This window comes from Phalacrocorax aristotelis, chromosome 1, assembly GCF_949628215.1.
Source record: "Phalacrocorax aristotelis chromosome 1, bGulAri2.1, whole genome shotgun sequence".
Taxonomy (NCBI): domain Eukaryota; kingdom Metazoa; phylum Chordata; class Aves; order Suliformes; family Phalacrocoracidae; genus Phalacrocorax; species Phalacrocorax aristotelis.
In genome coordinates, this window is record NC_134276.1 from 44,452,478 (window position 1) to 44,475,849 (window position 23,372).

General features: G+C 35.8%; 1 protein-coding gene across 8 annotated transcripts in view; it reads right to left on the reverse strand.

The window, feature by feature from the left end:
• Positions 1–202: 202 nt before the first annotated feature.
• DACH1 (dachshund family transcription factor 1) overlaps positions 203–23,372 on the reverse strand; it is a 362,299-nt gene continuing 339,129 nt past the window's right edge. For 4 of the 8 annotated variants that reach the window (XM_075088190.1, XM_075088180.1, XM_075088153.1 and 1 more), the window contains one exon: positions 203–1,399. Coding sequence is in view for 4 of the 8 variants with exons in the window: in XM_075088170.1 (XP_074944271.1) it covers positions 1,362–1,399 (38 nt within the window). In the remaining 4 variants the exon portion in view is untranslated. The remainder of the gene's footprint in view (positions 1,400–23,372) is intronic. The other 4 variants (XM_075088170.1, XM_075088160.1, XM_075088143.1 and 1 more) reach the window with 1 other exon arrangement.

Here is a 23,372-nt window from a genome sequence, read left to right on the forward strand (position 1 = left end):
TAATAAGCACTGTGTTGCAGCTTACTTCCAGTTATCAGCACAAAGGTGAAAACACATATTGTAGCTTTCATAGACAGTGAAAGTAACACATAACCACCCATCCCTAAGACAAGGTGGGAGGGACAATAGACTTCAACTGTATCACTCAGTTCTACATGGAATTGGACTGATACATCAAGTGTTTGTTAGGTTTTCTTTTTTTAGCAACATTGACGTAATATGACATTAACATATAAAAATATTTCTGGCATTTTGACTTGCTGCTCAGCCACAGTCCATTCTCAAAAGTGCACTAATCAGGGCACTAACCAGGGCTCAATATACAAATAAAAGTGGCTGATACAGAATTCTGACTTGTTACCAGATGCTTAAGATCTCATTCAGTAATACTGTGACTCCAGGACAAATATTTACATGCCTGCATGCGTTAAAACTAGAAAGGTGTCTTTTCTGACCAACAGGGTGACAAAACAATATTATCTAAAATTTTCATTTCCTAAACTCTAGATTTCTACTGCATACATAATACCTTCCTTGTGTGATCTGTGTTATATACTGTACATGTGACCAACAGTTTGATAAGAAGCAAAGTCATTTATTTCATAAACCCCTGCCAGTTTACAATGAGAAATTATTACTCTTTTTATTGTGTTTTTTTATTTTAGGAAAAGAGACTTTGTGAACAGTAAAACAGTTTGTTTACATTCAGCATTTCTTTTCACTTACACAAAATTCCATTTCACTTAATGTAGTCTAACATACATGTGTTGGTCTCTTGGAAAGCACGTGGAAAAAATGTCTTCAGAAGAAAACCCACAATCATAGTTTGAAAACTGAATGTATCAATTTTTTTTTCTTTTACCTTTTTTTTTTTCCTTTTTTTTTTAATAAGAATCCTCTTATGCCCTCTACAAGTTCATTTCTGAGCTGTCTTGCTGGTTTCGGTATGATATAACAGTCTGTAAGTGTACTTGGACACCACTGGAAGGATCATTTGATGTGCTCAAATATAGAAACATCAGAGGAGGACAGAGTCTGCATTCCTTGAAAAAGGGAATACTCAGCCTTATCCTGACCCGCCTGTAATTGTGGATACAATAGTCCGGCGCAGAGACGCAGATTTTCACTGTAAGAAGAGTGCTACTGTACATTTACAAACATTCTCTAGGTCTCCGGGTCGAGCCACAGGAGATCACCAAAGGAGGACACTCTTGCAGAATTCTTTACATTTTTGAAGAACATTGATAAATGAAGTTGAGGAAGTTGCCTTGAAAACGCTTTGTTTCCACAGAACTCCTTATAAGCCAATGTCTTACTGCAAAGTTCTTGACTGTAGCACAGGTATCTTCAGCAGGAAAAATTCAATACATGACAGTAGTTTTCAAATAAAGTCTTCCATCTAAAACATAATGAAAAAAATTGCTTTATATATTTTTAATGACAATGAATCGAAAAGACGAAAAAACCCACAAGATTTAAAACTGCAGCAGAGGTAGTCCTCCCATAAATCTGTAATATGCCACCTACGGTACTTTATGTTTAGATTTTAAAAAAAAACAATAAAACATGAGTATCACCATTGCAATTTCACCTGACAGTGGTCAAATTAACTCTGTTAAAAATTACACGCACTTTGCAAGTTGTGAATACTGTAACGCCGTCTAAAGCTTTAATATATGCTGCACTCATATCAGTGCTAGGGCACTAGGAATGTAGGTGGAGCCTCGGTGCATGTGTTTTTACTGATATGCAAACTTAACTGAATAGTGCTGAACAGCAATTATTTCCTTCATGGTTGCAGAGCAAAAATCTTCTTGCATGCAATCGTTAGTACTCCCATCACTAAAGGCATAGCTCATACTTTCTGATTTAGCTATGTTGTTAAATATACCATGTAATGTAACCATTGTGCACATTTGTAGCTATTTATATAGAACCCAGTATAGGATATTTAATCGGTATCAGTGAAGTATAGCCTCCTTCCCCCATAAATGAGATTAACTGAACAATTACTATGTTAAAGATGTAAGCACGTCTCTCTCAACATTTTTTCCACCCAAGTGAGAAGCATATATTTAAGTGAGATATGTGTGATGGAGAGGGAACATGAGAAACAATAAGCTCACCTAGCCTGTAACTGTTGATCTAGAAAAACTTGAAGATAACATTCTCCCATAGCATATTTTCACCTCATTTACAAATACCAAGCAATTTTTTCTTCACTGGGGACATGAACTTCCTATATGTACCTATTCTCACAGCAATGCAAAGACTAGTTCTTTTTCAACAGGAAACAGACAGGCAAACTTCTTCGTTTTCTGTCCTGTAGGACAGAAAGCATTGCTCCCTTGTGAGTGAAGTACATATTAATCCTCCACAGTGCATATTTATGAAACACGACTTGTATTTTAGAATAGAATGCATCTGGAAGTACAAGCTGTATCTTAACTCTTGAAGTCTGCATGAAACCCTTCTTTTGGTCCAAGTGAAATCAGCAAAAATTTACAAGATTTCAGAGGGGTTTGTTTCTGTTTTGGTTTTCTTAGCCTAACCTTTTTATTTCAAATCAGTCTTTAAAATTCTTATTAGATATCCAGGAAAGCAGTTGTGTGAGATAAACCTATATAAATGAACGCTGAAGTTTTTTAAATGCTTGCCTATCATCAAAACATGTGGCATCACTTTCACAAGCTTACTGTAACTGTTGAGAGAAAGAAAAGTTTAACTTGAAAGCAGACAAATGCACATCACATACAGCTGTAAAAATTCACCCTTTCTGCACACCCCTTTGCAATTTTTATTGTCTAGTTTCTATATCAGAACCACTGGGGAAAAAAAGGAGATGGGAGAATTGTTCAGTCTGTCGCAGTGATTATTACCTAGTGGCCCTCTGGTTTTCCTTTTCTACCAATAGTTTGCTTTTGCAAGCTTCTGGGATGTACCCCCTTCTGCTACATTCTCCCTGTCTTTACGTTTTTCTGCCCCTTTCCCCTACTCTTTTTAGGTTCCTAGCATTTTTGGCAGATGATAACTTTCCCACCACTTAGAGTGCTTCCACTCAGAACCATTTCCACATTCTCTTTGCTCTTTACAGTCTTTGTGCACTGAAGAGAGATAAAAAGAAATTGAGTAAGGCCTTAACTTAAGGACTTTTTTTTCTTCTTTGATGCATGAAGAGCAACCAAAATGCTTGTGGGAATTCAGGAGAGAAAGAAGGAACCTCTGAAATGGAGCTTGGTAAACCATCTGAAAAGAAAACCTGCATCAAGTGCAGGATTGCCAGAGCTACTACCGGCTATAGTTGCATATAATTCTCCCAAACATATTGAATAAACACAACAGACATTTACAGCACTAAAGCTGTCTGGATACCTCTGTAAGTGAATTACTCTGCATATATACCAGCACTTTGGCTATCCTGAATGCACGCTCGCTAATGAGTGCTACGCATAATTCCCACACCTAAACATTAAGACAACCTACAGTCAGTAACTTGTATTTTACTTTACTATATTAGGTCTACATATATCTTTTAAAATAAAATATTTATGAAAACATATTCTCAATTAAAAATACAGCAGTAGGAAGCAGAATCCTGTAGCAGCCAAGAGAAATGAACAATCTGCAAAGAACAGCAGACCATTTTCAAAAGTCAGCTCTATTTTACACTGCTTAAGGACCCAGTCTGACAGTGAAGTCAATAGGAGGTTTTTCACTTTTAATGGAAGACACTATCAGATCCTGTATTCTGTATCCACAGACAATGAACAATAGAAATGGGCAGCTTTACGGAGCATCTTCCTTACAAACTAAGATGATATTTGTTTATATAACTTAAAAACATTTATGATGGATATATACAATAAGCATAAATCCTCCTGTTCCCCAAATAACTCTATGATGGACCATTAAAAGTGCAATTAAATCACCTGTATTGATAATGGACTTAAAATGCCATATAGGAACTCAGCAGCTGATCTAATACCATTGCTAGGCTTATTATAAAACGGATATATTTTCTATTAACGTGTTTGACTAATTCCCCTAACATATGGCAAAATGCAGCAAGCATTAGAAACATCAACTTTAAAATAAATCCTGTCATGTTATGATATAGATAAACCAATTCCATGATTAAGTAATACTTAGTAAGAGTTCAAAAGTTGCTAACAACTGTAAAATATTTCCTTTATTTTCTCAAGAGTAGTCATGAAAGAATGAGGTGCAAAATGAATATCCTTTTCTTTAGAACCTATTGTAACAACATGGAAAAAATTAACAATATCTGTGGAACTGCCCACCACCCTCTCAAATCATGAGTTTGGGAGAGGATGGAGAAATAATTTCTTTAAGCTTTAATCTTTTCTTCCAGCATGCTCCTGTGTGTAGCTGAGAAGTTCATGTAGCCACTCATGACGAACATACACCAGGCAAATACCTCTGCACTTCAGAAATATGAAGACTTCAAACTGTGCTGGGAAAACCAGAGGTAACTCACGGCTCTGCAGAGGAACGATCGCCTTGCATCACGATGTGGAGACCAAATACAATACCTATATCTGATTGCTCTCCCTCTTCCTTTTCAGACTCCTATTGCCTTCTTCCTGAACATTTCTCTCTTAATTCTCACTGTACTGAGGTTCTTCCGAAACAACTAGAACTTCTCAATGTTGCTGCCAAAGCCACATGAATCGCTTCGCCTCTAGGTGTAGCCAGAGTTCCTATCTGAATACCAGTGGAGCATTACCACTGATAGGCCTTCATGATTTCAAGGTTAAAATCACAAGCAACACCTACAAATCATGAGGGTAACCAGTGATCAGCAAATCAAGCAAGCTCATCCTTCAAAACTCAATGTGAAAACGCCACTACTTCTAAATCCCAAATCAAGTGCATGCCTTTGCCTCTTGCCTCCTGGTCAGCTTTTAAGTTACATACATGTGTTGTATTACTTTATGTTGTTAACTAATGCAGAATTTGTCTATCTGCATAAAAACAATTTTATGTAAAATAAATATGGAATATACTATTCACACAAACATAGATATATGCACACAAACATACACTACACAAACATACACACAGTGATCTCTAAAAATGTTTAAAATGTTGGAGTGTATTTTTAGTCTACTGAAAATTGTTGATCTGTGGCAAAGCTTCCCAAATTTACGTACTGTTATATACAATATAAATACATAAAACTTCCTTTCACTCTCAGGAAGTCAAGCAAAAACACAAACTGGGAAAATACTGCTAAATTTCTAAATAGAACTGTGCATGATTAGCAGATTGTCATCTGTTTTAATTGCTCTTTTGCAAACGGCAGTGTTCAGCAAGATCACACAAGCTCATGCTAGTAACTCAAACTGAAAACACCACTACTCCTAAATCTCATTTGTTTTTGTCTGTGGACTGATATGACAGAAATCCTAGCCAGAGTGAGGGAGTATTTTTTTAGATCAACCCTTTTTAATTAAGACTCATTTTGAGGATTTTGAATGAACATGCCCAAATAGTTAAAAGGTCGTAAATGTTATAAAAAAACAAACAAATGGAACTGACATGAAAGTTTGCAATGCTGAAACAAATCATATGTTTGAAATGGATTCCCACAGAGATGTCAGCTGGGGTACGATTCACACTAGTGTTCTGTAGGCAGCTTGTAGTACGTATCTCTATGGGCCTAATGTTTCCTGAGATGAAAACATAAACCCACTCAAATATTATTCCTATTAATATGCATCCTTGTAAAGTGATAGAAATCTATAATGAAATATTAAGTTTGGTCTTAGGTTGCAGGCTAAATAAATCATCTACTATATTGTAATGCATGTATTTCTGCCCCTCAGTGCAAGTCACACGGGGGTTGTTTGTCATCCAAACATGCCATATTTTAGTTTGTATTCTGAGAGCTGCTTTACAAATAAACATAACAACAGTGGCCATCATGACTATCACAAAAGCATACTGCAGTCTTTGGTTTATGAAAATCTGCAAATCAATGTCAAAGGTGTGATGTCACACCTGAATTCAGTTGATGGCTGTCCTAGAAGAGCCTACTGAGGAAAACTCTCTTCAGTAATAGGATAAAGTGTTTCCTACAGTTAGGAGCTTTAGGGGAAAAGCAACCAGCCAACCAAGCAAAAAGATATGGTAGCATGTCACAGAGAGCTAATAAGAAAGAAACCCACAGAGTCCAGCTTAACAACCAAAAAAGGACAAAATAATGTATCAGAAGGAAAACGAATTATAAGATCAGAAACCTCAGTGGGAGCTTTGGAAAGTCAGGATGTCACGGTTTGGATAATTTTTTATTTTTTATTAGTTGTTGTATTTTTATGATCATAATTTGTAAGCTGTAGAATAGTAAATGCCAGCCCATGACCCAGGAACTGTTACCTCAAAGTAGCCCCGGTATTAGTCACTACAGCTCCTAACTACAGCTAATATAATTTTGTCAAATATGCACAGGCCAGTGATATAAGCTGTTCTTCACTCAAAAGGTATCTTAATGATATCTGAATGGTGGATCTACTCATCTCTTTGTGCTTTCAAAGTAAAGAACACCTACTTTAGGCTGATTTTCATTATTAAGGAGAACACAACTGAGTAAGTGAGGATGGGAACTTTAATCCCAGCTTTAGCTCCAAAATGATCTGTGACTTCACTTTTCTGTTTTAACCTTTCTTTCTTCCCCTCCTCTTTTTAGGTAACAGAGATTCCAAGCACTGAAGGCTTCGCTGTCTGTTTTCTTGTCCTTAGCAAGGTACAGCAAGGTTAGCTGGGACCTCTAAGGACTATGTCAGCACAAACAAAGAAACAACAACCGACAACAAAAAACCCCACATGCGCATAGTTATTTAATTGAAACTATAGGTTCTTGGCTCATAAAAATGTGTTTGAAGTCCATTTCCATGGCTGGTGGCTGAGCTGACCAGAGCTTAGCGTCCTCTTTCAAAATCATGTTGCAACACAAAATCCCCAGGACTAGCCCATCTGCTCAGCAAAGACAGCAGAGGCTTCATACTGAAAGTCAGGATATACACACTGTTGCCACATCCTACAGCCGTTAAAAACTGCTGACTTCAGTTCTAGCAAGCTGAGGCAATTACAAAGCATTTCTGACTCTCTGTACAAGAAAAGATGGCATGGCAAGTAAAGGAAATACACTGCAAGTTCGTGTAACGCGTATTTTGTAACTTAAGAATCATTACAGCTCTTTTCCTCAACGTTTTACAAGCTAGGACATTAGAGTGAAAAATATTATGATCCACCCTCAGTCCAACAGATTAAAAGAAATAAAATATTTGTGACATTAAATGGGGTTACTTGTATCTAAATAAAAGAAAAGCTACTCACTTGTGCTAAAGAACATAATAAATCGTGTTTCCTGTTAGGAAGTAGCTTTATTGAAAATGGCAGCTATTTTCTCAGAAGTTATTTCCAGGCACCTGTAATCTAATGAGGTTTGTCCCTTTCAAAGAACAGTTGTACGTGCATGCCCGAATGCACACAACCTCTTCAGCCCAAAGCTGATAAAAGCATCTGCAAGCCATAGCTCAAGCACATTTAAATTATATAACTGGTTGGTTTATTTGTTTTAATAAGATGGGGCAAATGTGAATCACAGTGTACTTCTAACCTTTCATTCAACCTGATGTTTTAATCATTTGGAGGAAGAGAAACAAAACAAAAGAAAGGGATGGCAAACAAATGGTAATGATTCATGTGATATTTGATAAGACAGCAACGGGAAGTCAAAATAAAAGCAAGCATATTGTGACAGATGGAAGGGATCTTAGTCAAATTGTAAGCCTTCTTCAAAAAACTTAAAGGAAGCAGCTAATTAAGGATGAAATCTATTTTTGTACACTCTTCATATATTTTATTCAAAATCAAGACAAAAGAGGATTTATTTTCCACCAAAGCAGGAAGATAAAAATGGGAGTCTAACTTTTTAATCATGGGAAAATCATTTATGACGAGGTTGATTCTTTTTTGGGGTTTGCGGAGTGTGACTGAGAACATAAACCCTAGCCTTTGTAAAATGCAGTCATGAAATCAACCGAACACAACTTTCCATAGTTTTCCTTATAAAATGCAAAACAATATGTTGTGGGGGGAAAAGACTCCTCCCGGTGTATGAGGTTAATCAGAATGCCGTAGCTTTACAACTCGACACTGAAAAAGAGGGACAGAGGGATCTATATTGTCTGGACATTGTTACGCACAGCAAAAGTAGATCATGTTTTGGGGGACATGGACACTGCCCTCTTCCCAAGTAGAAATAGAGAGGAGTACAGGAGATGTAGGAAAGCAGGCTTGACTGTTGAGGCTTTGAAATTTGAGCAATTTTTTCTTTAAAAAAAAGTGCTTATCCAGTTTTTATGCAAAGATGGGTGATATCACACTGCATGTTCAATAAACTCATGCAAATATGAAGTATGTAAACATATTTGGCCAAACACTATCCTAGTTTGCCCTTTGTATAACACCAATAAATTAGTTTCAAATTTGCATATTGTTATTAATCATACACCTTTCATTTCTCTACTTAACATTCATGTACAAATATATTTGTGTTAATAATTCGTGCAGATGTTCAGGAGACTGAGATGTTCATGTCTTTCTTTTTAAAATAATAATTTATACTTAGGAGATTTTAATTCTACATCCTATTTTCCAGACATAAAACTAAAACATGGACGTATAAAGAAGAGTGACTAAACACCTTTTGGCAGCTATTTTAACTACTGAACTGTCAGGATCTTCCTTCAGTAATTTTATCATGTGTTTTAATCATGAATATATGTTTTCATTATATCACTGAATACTGTGGGAGCAAGCTAAAGGTCAGCAATCTGGTCTTTAGTAAACTAACAAAGCAGTGGACTACCTGAATATGTCACCTTCTATTATTTAAAGATCATATAGAACACACAGAGCTTGCCATTCTGAGCAATGAGAAGATTGAACTGGCAAGGTGAGAAAATCTGTGAAAGAAATAGATTTTAAAAAATCACACTGTCTATTATTGCCTTATGAACTTAGCAACCCTTTTTCTATTTGTATAAACAGAACAAAAGCACATCCAAAGAAAGACAACAGAACTGACTGCTTACAATCACTGAACCTGAGTCTCTAAGGCATTGTATTGTGTCACTTGTATTGGTTAAAAAAAATTTTTTTAAAAAAAAAACAACAGAGAAAAAAACAAAACAACTTCAACTGAAAAATCATGTGGAAAAGTTATTAAAGGATGAAGTCACAGCTAAATACAATCAGCTTGTGAGCTTCCACAGCTCATTGTGTTCAGTGCTGTTCGTAACACACTGTGGATAATTGCTGTGCTGAACAATCTGTCCTACAGTGAACACTTTTAAATTCTGCAAAAAGGTGTGCTTTATTTGCTATTTCCAAAAATGTAAACAACTAATTTTTTTACGATCATTTTAGTAAGCCAATCAACAAGCAACCTTGGATCTGATAGCAAAAAAATTGAGAAAGAGCTGAGATCTAAATATTGGAACGTGGTTTCTGCCTGACACCTTTTTTTTTCTTGCAAACTCTTGATGGAAACAGAAATTACTATTCATCTTTTTAGTCTGATTGCTCTTCTCTCCACTTTTCTTCTCAATTTTGCCTCCCTTTTTAGTGCTTTGTTCAAATGATCACTTTTTACACAAACATCATCACTAAAGTAATCTTAAATACAAAATATCAATCATAAAGTTAATCTTCAAACAGGCTTTAAAAAAGTAATTATTTTTCTCTCTGGAGAGGAAAAATTGGTCATAAAATGAAATCTGAATAAAATAGAATAGTGTTTGTTGGAGCTTTCAGCAGCTTTTGCTTCTGAGTTGAGATCAAATTACAGAAAATACCTATGCAAAATCATATACCTGTAGTTCTTAAAAACTACCCTTCATACACAAATACAGAAACACACAGAGAGCTTCTTTCCATCACTGAACTAGAAGCTAATAGTATTAGCATGATACATGCGTTTACAATTACATATCACATAAAAAGGTGTGGATTAATAAAGATATTCTATGAAAGTCTGGGAAGGGTAGCATGGGTCGTGATTCTTCTCCTAGGAATAGCTGTGGCCATGGCCAGTGCTAGCAATCTATTGTTTCCTTCACCAGATACTGTGATGTTTATTTCCTTCGGCATACAGAAACCATTTATGAAGACGAGCTCTTCGAAAGTGTTATCTTTTCTAGAGCTTTAGCCCAGGCTAATTTTTAAAACACAAGAAAAGACTTACCTAATACCTACTGCTACGCAGAGCATCTCTTCTGATTCACAGAATCACAAACCTACCTCACTCTCCTCTCCGAGCTACTTCTTTTCTAAACAAGTAACTTTCATTTGATGCAATACCCCAATAACTAAAAGGTAGACTAGTGATTTGCTGTCTTCAGATTAGACTTAAACAAAAGATTAGACTTATACAAAAGTCTGATCTACCTTTTCCTTAATCCCGGTTACTGAGATGTCATTTCAAATGTTGCAAAGGTTAGTGGAAAATAGAGGCCATTTAAAGAAAGCATTTAGCTTTACTACTTACATTAGCCCGCATACATCAATTCTAGGATGTGTGGAATCCTATTCTAATATCAATATCACATTAACACCACATTTTTCTTTAATACCCAACCACCCTTGTTCTCATCTGTGTGCTAGAACAGAGTAACAGCCCAATGCAAAACATGAAGAAATAGTCACATGCAGAACAGGAAGGAATGAGGCTGTAAAATAGATAGATTGCACAGTGGCAAGCTTATGGAAAATCTATTAAGGATGCATGGGATGTCAAAACATATGCAATATCAGCTTGCTGCTTTTAGGTATTTCGTATGAAAGCAAGCTTATGGAAGACAATGGTACCAAGCAGTCAGCTCCAGAACAGGAGTCAAGGTGACAGAAACCAAACCAGAAGTCACGCCCTAAGAAATGAGCAATGAACTGAAGTCACACATAATCCTCATAACCACACAGAAATATGAACAGACCTTAATGAAGTTCCTGGGGCTTAGCGTGAGCGACACAACTACAAAACTGAAAAAAACAGCTCATGTTAAATCTGTGGAAGACTTCAAGCTGAAAGATGTATATGGGGTTTAACCCAGTAGTTGGCTATTAACCAGTACTTAAGGAAAATGCTTTTGTTCCTATAAGGAATGAAAAATACTAGCATTTTAAATTATAAGGGAGCTTTGTTTCTATGACAAGGGCTAATGTTGACCCAGGTAGATTGTTTTTCAATTCACAATTCAAACTAGTTCCCCTAACTGTCGGTAAACTTCCATCTTGGGCATATCTTCATAGATGCATTTAAGTACTGTGGTGACAAGCCAACCTTTCCCATTCCCTCTCAGTGGTAACATAATTTCAGATAGGTACTTCCAAATTATTATTCTACCCTCCCAGGAAAAACTTAATTAGCCTTAGGGCCAGGTGGTTTGAATTTGGCACCACTCTGTGCCTTTGCCAACAGAGATTCCTCAGAAAAAACAGCATGTCATGACAGACTGTGTCCTGGATGCACCCTGCTACACAAATCCCAGAGCATATGGAAGCAGCATGCTTTCCCAGAGAGAACTTAGCACCGTGGTCCGTCATCAAAAAGTAAGCAAGGGAAAAGAGAATGGCTAAATTAAACCACAGAGCAGTTTTAACCAGTGACTCTGGGATCAAGTGACTAGCCTGGAGTCAGAAGAAATGACCTGTGCAAAATATCCGAAGTGTAAAATTTTCTTGCTTGGAAGTGTGATTATGTCAAGACAGAGTAAATGAAAAATGTTACTTCATGGTTGCTTTTTCTTGTGTCCCCGTGTCGTCGTCCCCCCCCCCCCCCGCTTTCCACTTACACTGTTTATTTGCAATAGCAACGTATTAATGACATTGTACAAGTCACATGCAGGACCTCTTCTGGAACAGTGTTTAGGATGCTGGTTACCCTTGCTCAAGGTGTATTTAAACTGCAATAATTTCAGAACAGGCTACCAGTATAATGCAAGGAATGGAGTCCACAACAGGAAAACAAAGATACGCTGATCACAGAAAAACAACTGATCATTCCTTGTTTATACATTAAAAAGTAAAAAGAGACACAAACCAGCCCTCTTTTTAATTGCAGGAACTCAGTTCTTATCTAGCCTTCCAAGATGAGAGATGTATTAAAATGGTCTTTAAGGTGGTATTTGTGATATAATAGCCTGAAAATGCAGATCTTAAAGCCCATCTAGTCCCATCCATAATGCTATGCTATTTTAGGAGGAAGAGAGGCAAGAACTGAGTATATGCTGAATATATTTGCTGAATATCTGGTCTGGTAAAATAGTCTTGGCTATAAAGTTAATTTTTGCTGGAAGATCTAGGGGAGTCACAGGTTTTGCAAGAATATCAAAAAACCTACAGGGAAGCCTTAGTTGTTAATTCCTAAAATTAGGACTTTTTTGTGCACTGAATGTTTAAGATCAAACCCTGGAACTATTGCCCATTTGGAACTGCAATAGAATGGATTTTTTTCAAGTTTTAATACTGTTTCAGCATTTCAATATTTCAGCATTGGGAACCAGATTGCTTAGGATGGCATATTTAATGCTGCGATAGTAACTGTGATTGTCATAACAAATTTGATGATAAAGTTGAAAATGGAACTGTTCCTCCAGTCAGTTATACCACTTTTATGATGCTTCCAGTATTTCCAGTGAAGCCGAGGAGTCTGATCCAACCACAATATTTTTATGTTCAATTCATCTATGTGCAAACATATTGTGCTCTCTTCAATGGCTACGAGTGTATATCTTTGAGTTGGAGTGTAAAGCTAAAAATGAGAGCAAATTATTGCTTCTTTTTATTTTATGTTTGTATTCAATATAGCTTGATTACTTGAAAGGACTTGTAGCCAGCATATTGCAGTATGAAACAATATCATGAAAAATACATGTCTTTTAATGCAAGGGTTGCACCGACAGTTTGTCACAGGCAAATCTGCAGAATCAACAGAGAGACTAAATAAACAAGTCAGAACTTGAATTATCTAATATAGCATTGTATATTTTTAACAATCTCTGTTCTGATTTCATGCACATAAACCAGCACTGTAAATTTTTTGGTCCTGACTTCAGAACAGTTTGTTTCCAAGGCCAGCTGTAGCACTTTGTGATCCATCCTTTCTAACGTCCATGACAAAACACAGTTATGCTATTGCTGCTTTTCCTAAGCTATTAGAGGCTGCATCACTTTTAAAAAATTAGGCTGACAAGAATATAATAGAAAAAATGTGCCTTTTACCATTACTGATACACACTTTGTGTTTCTCAACTAGGAAAACCAAAATGACATCACATTATCATTATATATGCTGCTGTCTCCCAGGATGTCCTTCAGGTGTTATGGAACCTTACAATGACCAAAATACTTCCTGTGAAGGGTTGAAAAGCTAAAGATTTCTTTTTAAAGCTAGCAGTCTATTCTATAGAATAGATTTTCCTCTTTACAAGCCAGCTGGCAGTTCACTGGAAGAATACTTATTATAGATATATGCTGACAGCAAATTTTAGCTATAGATGGAACGTGATGCTGGCTAAGTATTCCTTCCAAATGTGTTAAATTTAGTTCCACTTCCTTTATACTTACTTTTCTTAGTTGATTTATTTCTTTTCTTTTTTTTTTCTTTCATAGGAACTTGAGATACTAGTAGGGATGGGTCAAGTTTCAAATTAAATCCATGGGAAAGCTGAATGCTTGAATTATACAAAGCCCAAGTTGTTTTATGTTATTCTTAATTATATCAATATAAAAATAACCACTGCTAGAAAACACTATTTTTAGAATTAAAATAGATTTAGCGTCGTAAGTGGTTGCTTTGCTGGTTTACAATGAAGCATTTCTATGAATATTACAGACATATTAAGAATTTTTTTATCTTAAAATAAAATACTATAAATATTTCCTATTTCTGAAGGACATAAAAGTGCTTTGTCTTTTTTTAATCATACTGGCAAAGTGAGAAAAGACAAAACCTAAAATCTTTGGCCACTTCAAAATTAAATAATCAGACCCTCAACTAGTTTAAATTAATATAGCTTTATTGATGGTGAGGGTATATATTTTTTTTTCTTTTTCTTTCTTTTTAACTGACATAAGAGTAATACATCAACTGAGTTGGAGTGATATTTTAGGAAGGTTGTTGCCTTCTTAACTCTTAACACTGTTCAAAGGGCTGCCTGCCTGATACAATCTCACCATACAGTGTTATTTACATTTTAAGTCTAACTGCTTGTTTGCCTCTTGAATATATGAAGTGAACGTTGAACTCTCATTCTTTTTAAAAGGACTTCTGACCCCACAGTTAGTTTAGGATTATAAAAGAGAGACTGTCACCTATTATACCAAATGCTGCACTCAGTAATATACCACTTTTGATCTAACACAGAATAACTGAGGTAAGTCAATTACATTCTTCTCCTATGAAATCCAGGTAGGCTGCCTTTACAAAAATTATGGCCATTAAGTATTTCCTTACTAAATCCCATAAAATAATTTTCCATCTATTTCCCCATACTAGATTTGAAACTAACTATAATTAGTTGATAATAGTTGTGAATTGCTGTATCTTGCATCGCCTCTCTTTGCCACTTTTTAATGCCTGGGATTCTGATCAGTCACCAAATAAAATATAAAAGCAGAAGTTAATAACATAACTGAATTGCTATTGTGCCCTTCATCCAAGATCCAGAAAACTTTGCAGACACTAATTAAGGTTCACAACACCCTTGTGAGATACCAAAGGATGGGTGCTGCCATCAAGAAATCAGTAGATAAAGACTGCATAAAGATTTGGTTCTGGCTTAAGGCATTGGTTAAAAATGAACCAAAGCATGCAAAATGAGCTATTCCTTTACCATATCATTCAATAGCAAAACATCAGACCTAAAGCACATAAGCAACCCAAACAAATGCTACCATTTTAATTATTAAATTGATATTACCCATTTGATTCTTTCTTTGCTGCAAAATATGAAATGAGCAAAGACAGTGACTTCTCAGCATATACTTCTTGTGACTGTGTCACACGCTCCATTTATCGTTTGCAATTAGACTATCTTGGAGTATAATTACAACCTCTGCTATAAAATGGATATACCATATGGAAAAAAATTTCCATAAACACTAAAACAAAAAACCAACACGCCCTCAAACCCCAACAAACAAACAAACAAAACCCCAACAAACAAACCAAACCAAAATTACTTTCTCATCTCCAAAAACTGAACTCAGTTTTTTTGGAACGACACTGAGTTTACTAAATTTCTTTGTAGAGGTCTACCCCAGGGTACTCCGGTTATGCTCCTTCCATAGACAAAGGAGAAATATAGACATCTACTTTATGAAGTGATGAACTGTACTGTAGACGTTTCTCTCCACTCCCTCCACAGAGGGTCGAGGGTGACAAGCACAGATGTAGAAGTCTACATTGTAGACATCTATGCCTTGTCAGGTTAATTCCAGCCCATGTCTTCTTTGCAGGCAAAACTAAATTTAAATGGAGAAACATTTACTAGGTGTCCGCGACAAATTACTAACAATATAGTAATACAGTTACAGTAATATAATGCAACCATATTAGTAGTACGATACCATTTTCCCTTCTAGAGTTCTGTGATACTTCAGCTACCTCTTTTTCTACCTCTCAATTTATGTCCACTTTTGTTCTTATTTCAGAGTTTTTGGAATGCTTCTTTAGACTCTTGCTTCATGCCTTGTGCCTCCCATAGTAGCATCCAATTGAAATAAATGCTGCAAAGCTTCAGGGTTAATGCAGAATTCAAGTTATCCTTTCTACACTTGAGGGTCATGCTTTATGCCACTTTCAGTACTGCACAGTATGGAAACATTACAGAATTACACCAAGCAGAAAGAAATTGTTGGGCATGGATATTTTTCCAGAAGTGATGCACAATTACTCATTGCCAACAGCAGTAGTTACAAGAAGTGATTGAAATGCAGCTGCTCGTAGTGCGTTTACTGTCACAAGTGATGTTGGAATTCTGAGGCAAGCAAAAAGGAAAATACACAACTGATGAGATTCAGTAACTTCAGACACCTGCACTGTAGACAGCTGTGTCTGAGCTAGTTTTCTAGACTCCCTTTATAATCAGTGAAGAAACTTAGAAGGTATAATTCATTTTCTTCAAAGGTAGAGATGTGTCTATTACTCTTCATTGACTTTAATAGGAGTCCAGCCAAATAGCTCAGATAAAGACATCTACCCCACAAATGTGTGAAGTGAAACATATCCCTCCCACTGATATTGTTTGGGTATTTTATGGATAATTACATTGCCTCAGCAGCTATTCCACAAGTTCCACACCTTCATAATACACAGCAATATCTATATTGCCATTATGGTATCAGCAAAGTTCCACTATATCTTATCAGCTGAAAAAATTATAGGATAATGTAGTAAAGAATATATGACTCTATACAATCTCGATAGCTTAAACCTCCTGTTTCTTTTATACAATGAGCGCTGCATCTTAAAGCACTCAAACAGCTCCTACTTTTCTATCTCTGCAGGGCTGGCTTTCTAAGGTATTTCATGTCTAAAATGAATTTGAACACATTAGTGCATTTATAAACTCCTTGTGCAAGGATTTAAGCATATGCAGGTGTATTGAGAACGAGTACAAATCCCCTTGTGCCGTTTCATTGTGCAAATATAGTTTCTTTGTATTCTAAACCCCCACTCATTTCCTTATTTCAAGTATATTTTTATTATTCCAATAATATTGTACTTATCCTTTCGAAAAATGAAACTCTATTTCACAAATCTTACTATGCAGAGTGTTAACATTCTGTATAGAAGCTATTTTATTTTAACCATGCTTTGCTATTCTTTCTCCACAGACACTATTTCCAACAATATTAAGTAGCTGATACATTACCTTGGGGTGCTAGGTGGTCTCCTTTTTAAGTAACTGCCTTCACCTTTGCTGCCAAAAATCTAATCATTGTCCTCTTACATCTATTCTTTTTACAGAAATAGCTTTCTGCAAAGTACTTAATTTCTTGTCATCTCCTCACACTTCTCTATTCAAATTTTGCACAAAACTTTAATATTGATTTTTTTTTTTTTTTGCACTGCATATTCTCATTCTGGATATCTAGCTAGCTTGGATACTGTCTCAAAGTTGCTGATCACCACAATGTGTCATTTTCCTAGGTCCTCTGCCACTACCGTCCTTTATAATTGTTACTGTCATCAGCCTTTCTCCAGGTTCAATCACTAAATGTCAGGCAGTAATTCACAAACTGTTTTTCCTCAACTGTTAGTCTAATAAACTAACCCCGTATCATGTACAAACTCCTGCAGTGTTTTAAATTTTAACCTATCACGTTAGTCTCTTTTTCTATACCTAATATCTGTTCTATAAAAGCTGTTAATGTATCACAGGCTGACAATAATAAAAAATACCAAAATGTTTACCTTGTCATCCCTAATTGTAAAATTAAAAAAATATTATCATCAAGTAACATGAAATTGAAGTAGTTTAAAACCCCTTGAAAACTTTCGGTAGAGTGAGTAGGGTTTCCCAAATTTTAAATGTTGCTGTAGTCAGAATGACAGAGAATGTACAATAATGTGTTTGTTTTTCAGATACTGTAGGTCTGAAGAGATTTTTTTGTATACTTCAATTATAAAAACATTTAAAACATACAAACTTGTGCAATTTTTATTTTAATGAAGATGAGAAGTTCATTAACAAAGATAAATATTTCATTAGATGTTAAATAAAACAAAGAGATTTTTTGGCTTCTCTCAGCACAAAATTCCTTTGAAAGATTAATTAATACATGCAAATTATGCAAATTAGACCCATGCAAATATTTTATGAAGACAATTAAGGGAACCATTAATTACTGCTTTTTTTTGCTTCAGTGAGATTCATTCATTTAATTTTAATTTCACTTTAACTGTTTTGATGTATAATCTTGCAGCTAAGAACTTTATCTTTCCTAGTGGGTCACTTAAACTTATAAATTTCATCAAGTGAGCAGCAACAGAAATCTGTAAAGATATTCTCTGGGCTATGTTTAGTATCAAGAGAAATTTTTGACACAATGCACTCCTAGAAACTGCAAAACTGGAAGGGAATGTGAGCTCATTCTTGGACAAGGTTCAACTGCTGGAAAAGCAATTAATTTGCTTTGGCTGTGCTAATATAGGGGAATTAGAAAGTGTGACACAAGACAAATAGAAATAATTAGTTCTCCAAAATGATGTTCTCATTAATATGGTTTGAACAGTAGAAATAAAAAACATTATTGTGGCATGTCTGCACTCTGTCCCTAGCCACAGGAGGTAGAAAAATGCAAGATACAGCATTTTTTCACCTTTGTAGTTTGCATGGTGGTGGCATTTATTTTTATTTTTTATTGTAGGTTTTAAGAAAAGCAAATTGTGGACCTCATCCTGTTATCTAAAACCTACGGCATTGCATAAAGCATGAGGGATCCTTCATGCTAGGCTTCTAGACTGTTTTCTTCCTATGAAAATATGAAACTATAAATATAACTGACTAGGCTTTTCAGAACAATACACTCAAGTTCCTAAACTGAAACTTTGATTTCCATATTGTTCATTTAAATAATATTTTATGATATGCAATACACAAGGTATAATATGTTTATTCTGTAGTTTAAGCTACTATAGCAAAAGATGGCTCTATCAGAAGAGTTTATGATATCCTCTCCAAATCTGGTAACCTAAAAGAAATTTTCTTTTTCCAAAATGTGAATACATATGCACGCATTTGACAAAGTATATAGGGCTAGATTTTCAGTTGCTCTCACACTTACACCAGTACAAACCAGGTTTTCTACAAGCAGTGAAAATCACTAGCTGGTACTCTTCACAAAAACAGTCTGCTAGAGGCTGTTAAGAACATGCGCTCACTTACACTCTAAATTTCTTAGCTTGTTGAAGAATTAAAGGTAATGTAGAATTATGTAGCCCCTTCAAAATATTAAACTTTTTTTTTCACCTGTAGGTGATACGCCTTCCAGCTGTTTACCAAGTTCCAACTGAAGGCACCTCCATTTGAAAGTTTTGCTGTGTATATACCTTTTATCTGCAATCAGATATTAAAGTAATTTATTTCGTTTAATTTATTTCTTCTTTCAGTCAGGTGGCAAACCTACAGCATCTCATAGAAATTGAGATTTTCTCTTTAAATACAACAGGGGAAGAGAAAATGTGGCCATGCCTAGTTTGATGTTTTTTGATACAATTGCTACCATTAAAAAAATTCTCAAGTGCAACTACCACAGAGGTTTAGCAAAAATACCTAAGACAATTTCTAGAACGCACATTGTAATAATTCTGTATAAACAGAACCCTGTCTTCGGGGAAATTGTTGATAAGAGAAAATGTAATGAATAACTTTAACTTGAAGTTAAAGCCTACGAAACTCTCCTTGTTCTTTGAATAGTCACTTATTCTTTAACAACATGGATATAATACTTCCATGTTCCTAAATGGGTATGAATGTGCCAGTTAAACACATGAATGAATTCACCATAATACTTGCAAAGTGCTGGGAAGTACCTTCTTCGTTGACCATCAAGTCAGCTTTTTTTGCAAACTTTTATTAGATGTGGCTGTCTCTAATGGCTTCTTTCTAGACAAATCTTAAAATTAGCACCTCATACCCCACATCCTAGACTTTTCTAGACTAGCCTTCGATAAAAGGTGGGGTTTTTTAAACTGAAATACTGTTCTCCCTTTGCTAGGATCTTCTTATTCTCATCTGCATGGCTAATTTCTTTCTCAGTTTGATCTTTTTGGCTTCTTCCTCAACTTTGTGTTTTAGTTTCTCAGGGCTATAATCCTCCTCCCATTGCCTTCCTCTCCATGCTCCATATCCCAGTAGTCTAATCCACAAACAGAAATTCAGCCACCATATACACGTCGACAATTGACATAGCCCTTTGTGCGCCAGGTCTATTCCCTTTTGTCTGACCTAAAACCTCAGCCTGCTTTTCTGATTCTCTGTGTGAATGTTTAGCTGCTATGACAATCCCACGGTGGGAAAACAGAGCTGTTAATTGTCCACCCCTTCAGATTCCTCCTCCTCTTCCCCACTACTAATACTTTTAGTCACTATGAGCCACACTCTCTTCATCTTGTCTGCCAGTGAAGTTCAATATCATGGTATCCTGTTTGCTTGTTTGTTACTTCTGACTCTTCATTACAACATAGTGTCTGAATTTCTTCTCATAAAAAGTCTCTGCCCCTCATTTTCCTATCCCTCTCTCTAGCTGTAAATTCATGTGCTGTTCCTCCTCACATCTTACCTACGAAAGCTTACTTTTGTCTGAGTTGTATAAATTAATTCATATGGCAAAAATATTTTCCTAGTCTGCTTCTTTGAATTGTCGCTCCTTTTTAATTCCTTCACTGGCTCTATCTTTTCAACAAGTGGAAACAGAGTACTTGAAAGGTTTTGCCTTACCGTTCACCTTGTGTATTACTCCTTACCAAAACGCTTCAAATTGGAGTGATGCTTCCAAATAAGCATCCTCATAGTTTTTTCCCCTGTTGTTCTCCACAGTTAAGAAGACCCTCATGTAATGTCCACAAAACCAACTCACTACAGTCCTTCAGGCTTGAAACCTGGATTTGTAGGTGAGTCTGACAGCAAGACCTGAGATCTAGGAACGGTACCTGAATCAGCATTGTGATCGGGAATACGGGTCCATGAACACATATAACTTCCCACATAAATCGAAGAAGACATTTACCAGCACAGTCACTAACATCTCATAGTCATCACCTCATCTCAAAAAATATTTGTGTAAAGGGAAATGGCATTACTTGGTTATTATTCTTTACTAATTTTTGTTTAGCTTGGTCATGAATGGGGACAGTAATTTCAAGAATATGGGAGGGAATATAGGTAGGGATGATCATATCAAAAGACTTAATAAATACTATTGCACCACTGCTGGTACAAGATGGGTTTACTTCGCAGAAGAAATGCACCGAATACTCTTCCATGTAAGTGACTGGCAATTCCTTTGCTTCTTTCTGTTGCCATAGCATAGCTGGGGACAGATTTGCATTTGATGACTCAGGTTTAATTAAATGCTACATCTTCTTTGTCTTTTTTGACCAAAAGATTGAAAGGAAAGCATGTAGTAATGCATGCATGCTTAGTCTTCAGCTCCTGAAGTACAGAAAGCTGATAATGGTTTATCTTCACTTCCATGAGTATAGAAGTATAGCAGGTATTGAGCCTGTCTGTATACCAGGAAGGTGAAGAAAGAAATTCAATGGAGCTTTGGGGTTAGGAAGCTGGCAGAACCTACATAAATTAAATAATCCATTCCCCATTACTCTACTCTAGCTTCAAACTTTTTACATGTCATTATGCAAGGTATTTTAACCAAACTGTTAATGTTTATGTAGAAGTAACAGAATTTAGAGTTTATGTTAGGTCTCTTTTACAAAAGCTGAACACACAGGGTCAACTTGATATGTGAGGGGTAATCATATCAAATCAAGTAATAATCAAATAATGCCAGGCAACATATGTTGTTGTATCTTCAAAGCTGTGTCTAACAAAGCAAAGACTTGAAAAGACCTACGCCAGGTGCACTTCATCATCACCCTGATATTCACAGAGGTTAGCCATCAGTCTGAGCAAGTGCAGAGCAAGCACAGATGATGTGTTACATGTATTCTGTTAGCATGAAGTTTTGGGTCATAAATCCTACCACCAATATTCAAGTGGGTAAATTCCATCTAGTTTTGCATATGTCTATACAATGAGAGAGCATGAAGGAACATATAAAAGGGAGGGCAAAAAACATGAAGGGCAGAATTGGTGAATTGCAAGATTTAATTCAGTCCCTGATCTACCACAGATTTCTGGTATATCCATCCTTAACCCCTCTATGATATAAAGATAATGGCTTTCTTCTGCATCACAGGAGTATCTCCTGATGTGAAGATTAAATCCATTAAAGACTGCAAAGGTGTTCAGATATTACAATGATAACATTTTTACTAGCTTTCCAGTTACTCCTGACATAGCTCAAAACAATTTATCTGAGGCAGACCACAAGGCTGCAAACTTGGATCAGTCAAATTAGCTAACTAACTAACTAAATTTCTGTTTACTAAAACTTACATTCATGCAGAAACATTATAATAGATGAAGTATCCTCTGAAAATAAACAGCAATTTAAGAGACTATTTTTGGACTAGCTAATTTTGGTACGTTGAAGAAATTTGTATTTTCTCATGAATAATCTGTCCTTAAACAGTTTCTCAGAACTATTATGCACATACATGCTTTCCTTCAGCTTGATGCCTGATTTTGTCTTCTGTTTTGATATACATATTTACAGTAGCAATTGAAAAGAATTATGCTTTCCTAATAAATTAATTCTGTTGAATGTCTGCTAAAGACTAACTTTACTTCTTTAGCTATTCCTTCATATGATTACTCTTGCAAGCTTCATGGTGAAGTTGAATTTATTTTTTTTTTAACAGAAAAAAAAAGGAAGCAGCTATGGAAAGATTTTAATATGGAACATAGAGTTAGAAGGCAAGGATGTTTTAAAGAACAGAGAAAGTACAAGTACCAGAATACTCTAAGGCATATTAACAAAGTTCTGGGCTGGCATATCCAGGGCCAGCTCCCTACTTGGCTGCTATCTGAGTCACATATGGTAAAAACTATCAGATCTTTTTGAAAGTCAGTGAGTTTGGGCTTGTTTAAAAAAAAAAAACAACCACCACAACTTTTTTCCCACATCTCTCATTTTCATATCTCAGTCAAATGCTATGTAAAAAACAAGCTAGGCCACAGATGCCAGGACAGCAAGATGTAGATAAATTATTCCATGAATGTTTGTGTGTTTCCACTAAAAATGCTAGAAGAAGAGTGGCATAAGCCTTTCCTCTGGAATTAATGTAGTAATACGTATCTTTTTATTCAAAATATATAGTAAGCTATAAATTTCCATTTAATATAATCCAAGTCAAGAATGTAGCATGTTCAAAGGTGTTCTAAATGAGCAAAAGGGCTTGATTCAACATCTGGTATGATTTGAGTCAGCCTTCCATATCCTGTGTGGCTTCCAGCTGCTGCTCCAGAAAGGCCTGGATCTTCCATAGTCATGATTAACCCTATGAAGACGTCTCAGATGCCTTGGAGCATCTCAGAAGGCACTAGTCATCTACTTGTGGAAAACCAAATCACTTTTAAAAGAGTACAGGAATTAATGTTAGGGTAAGAATATCATAAATTCTCTCTGAAAATCTCTTTTCAGGGTTTCAGATG